At 35.0% G+C, this 2,786-nt stretch overlaps 1 protein-coding gene across 1 annotated transcript in view; it reads right to left on the bottom strand.

Moving 5' to 3' along the window:
- Positions 1-1,233, bottom strand: part of LOC149807855 (type-2 ice-structuring protein-like) — a 7,083-nt gene extending 5,850 nt beyond the window's left edge. The window contains exon 1 of the mRNA XM_089971385.1: positions 852-1,233. Coding sequence (XP_089827511.1) covers positions 852-1,107 — 256 coding nt within the window. The 5' untranslated portion in view covers positions 1,108-1,233. The remainder of the gene's footprint in view (positions 1-851) is intronic.
- Between the last annotated feature and the right edge of the window lie 1,553 nt (positions 1,234-2,786).

The raw sequence follows: 2,786 nt of genomic DNA, 5'->3' as shown, positions 1-2,786 counted from the left end.
ATAATGCACACATGGTAACAAAATGGACAAACTTCTGATATATAAAGCTAGTTTTGTTTTTGTCTGATTTTGGGGCATACATTTACACATTAAGACCTTGTGAACCACACCAAAAGTTCACACCCTTGTTCAGAAATAGCACCTTGTCATCTTGGAATATTTCTTGCATTGATGTCCACCAGGAGTAACTATTTTTGTTAAATTGCGTTTTCAGATTACTGCAGAAAACAATGGCATTCGAAAATATCAACATATCTGAGATACCAAGACTTGGGCATGTAACATATAATATTAAAAAAGACTGCTGCACGAGTGAATGTTTCAATTGTGTGTAGTCAGAGCCATTTAAAATCTGTAAATTCTTTCAACATTTAAGTGGTATAGTATCGATTGCCAATAATATTTTCAGACAATTATTGACGCTAATTTACCGCCTACGATAGTTACATGCGTAACTCAGAATCTGTACCTTATAAGAGCAGTAACGAGGAATCAGACCTGACCAGTCTTTCAACGAGTAATATTACCAAGACGTGAACCAGATCGAAAAGTCTGGTTTGCAATTAAGTCAGATTATTTTAATGCTTTTGAAATATATATCCAATTAGTATAAGTTTAGTTCGATGAACTCGAAAATTAAATACAGAATTTAGCTAGGAGTGTTCCCAAACATTATTTTATAGTAACGCATTCTATCTATATGGGTATTTGTGCTTCCAAGAGCAAAAGATTTTCCACTTAATATTACTTTATAGCAAGACGTTCCAGCTAGATGGTCATCTGTCCTGCCAAAAGGAATGATTTAACAGACAAGAAAGCTTTGGATAATTATATTCGATAATGCTTCTTACCTTCCGAATGGTTGTGGAAGACTTGGGCCATTTGACGTTCCAGTTTGGCTACTTTCAGCATAAGTACCTCAACGTCATTGTTTAGAAGAATACGTTTCTCTTTTTCGTCCTCCAGACGTAGACGTACAGCACTAACGTCGCTTATTTCTGCATCTTCTAGCAGACCTGTAGCTGCGGATTCCACCACCCTTCCTTCCAAGCAAAACAAAATGAAGACAAGAATCGTTTCTTGCATTATAAGAATAAACAAAAACATATATACAGCTGTGTATGTGTATGTAGAAAGTCAGCCCAATAGGAGAATGAATTCAACAGCCGATATGTTATAACTAGTATATTCACTGAATAGTGTGTAAAGCTCTCCCCTACATCGCCCGCCCAAATGAGTTAACCACTTGACATTTTAGCACAAAAGACTCCATATCAGAGGTCACAATGTATCCCTACAGTCCGGTATACTTAAAAGTCTATTGCAAAAGGCAACAAAAAACTTTGTTTTACATCCTGTTTTTCTGCATAGTACACATAACAGCCACTCTGTTATGTTTGGCATTCAACTTTCAAACGTAAACAAAATACCATCTACATGTCAGACATGTATTGGACAAACTGGTTTGTCTTCTAAAACTAAATACTATATTGTCGATGTAGTTAACTAGTGTATCTAATGTTATTTATGTGCTGGCCAACACGTGTTTGACTAATTGTCTGTATACATTAAAAGTAATGATCCATGTGAAGTGGTCTCCATGTAGGATCATGTGTAGTGGTCTATATGAACAACTTTGTTTAGTTGTCTTTGTGAACAACCTTGCGCAGTGGTCCCTAAAGATGACCGTGTGTCGTGGTCTCTATGAATGACCTTGTGAAGTAATCTATATAAATAAAATTGTGTTGTGGTCTCTTTGTATGACCTTGAGTAGTGGTCTCTGTGAATAACATTGTGTAGTAATCTGTATAAATAACCTTGTGTTGTGGTCTCTATGTATGACCTTGAGTAGAGGTCTCTATGAATGACCTTGTGTTCTAAATAAATGAGCTACTGTACCAAATTAATACTGTGAATATAATTTAGCATCACGATGAGCATATTTATTTCCTTTTGTAGAAGATTAGATGACATACTAATTAAGTGTATTAAAATATATTGATTAGGATCATAACACTTTCACAATAAATAAATAAATAAAAAAAAACAAGCAAATACAAACAAAAACTAGTATATAAATAGAATGAAAGATGTTGGCAAACTATATAGCCTTCAGTCCTGTGGAGAGAGTCAAAGGTAGGCCGTAGAAAGTAAAAATGTTGTGCATACAAAATTGTAAAGATATATAATGTACGAATATCATAACTCTGTCCGTCATTGCTGTAAAATGGAATATTAGACACAAAACGCTTATATTTTATATCCATCATGAAATGTAGAATACGAAAGTTACCAATCTTTTCTTTGTAGAACATTGCTCAAGGCTTAGTGACAACGTATGCTGCATTCCAGACAAATAACTTTGATATTCCTTTTTCAATTACAACTGCTGGCAATATTTGACCTATAATATATTGCAGTTGCAGCTATTAGGCTCAGTGGAAGTTATCAGTCAGGACATACCAGAGTTAGTTTATGAAGCCCTACATATAAGGACATGTGACACAAATATGACGTATAAAGCCGGCATATACATTCCCACACCGAGAACACTTATCGATCTGTACTTAAACTTGATAAACAACAGCCCATTGACTGGCTATATAAGTAAATGCCCTAATGGTTTGTCCTATTTTAGCCGACTGCCATACTGAGACAGGTAGCAAATATTCATAAATGAAGGAGAATCTATCCAAATTCTAGAGGCAATTTTTTTTAAACCATCAATTATCGACCTTAGAAAGATGTCCGCAAAGGGAAATTCATACCGCTACTGTTGATGAGGT

This window comes from Sinohyriopsis cumingii, chromosome 1 (genome assembly GCF_028554795.1).
Source record: "Sinohyriopsis cumingii isolate HCF-2022 chromosome 1, ASM2855479v2, whole genome shotgun sequence".
NCBI lineage: Eukaryota > Metazoa > Mollusca > Bivalvia > Unionida > Unionidae > Sinohyriopsis > Sinohyriopsis cumingii.
The sequence above is the reverse complement of the archived record's forward strand: the minus strand, read 5'-3'. Positions and strand labels throughout refer to the sequence as shown.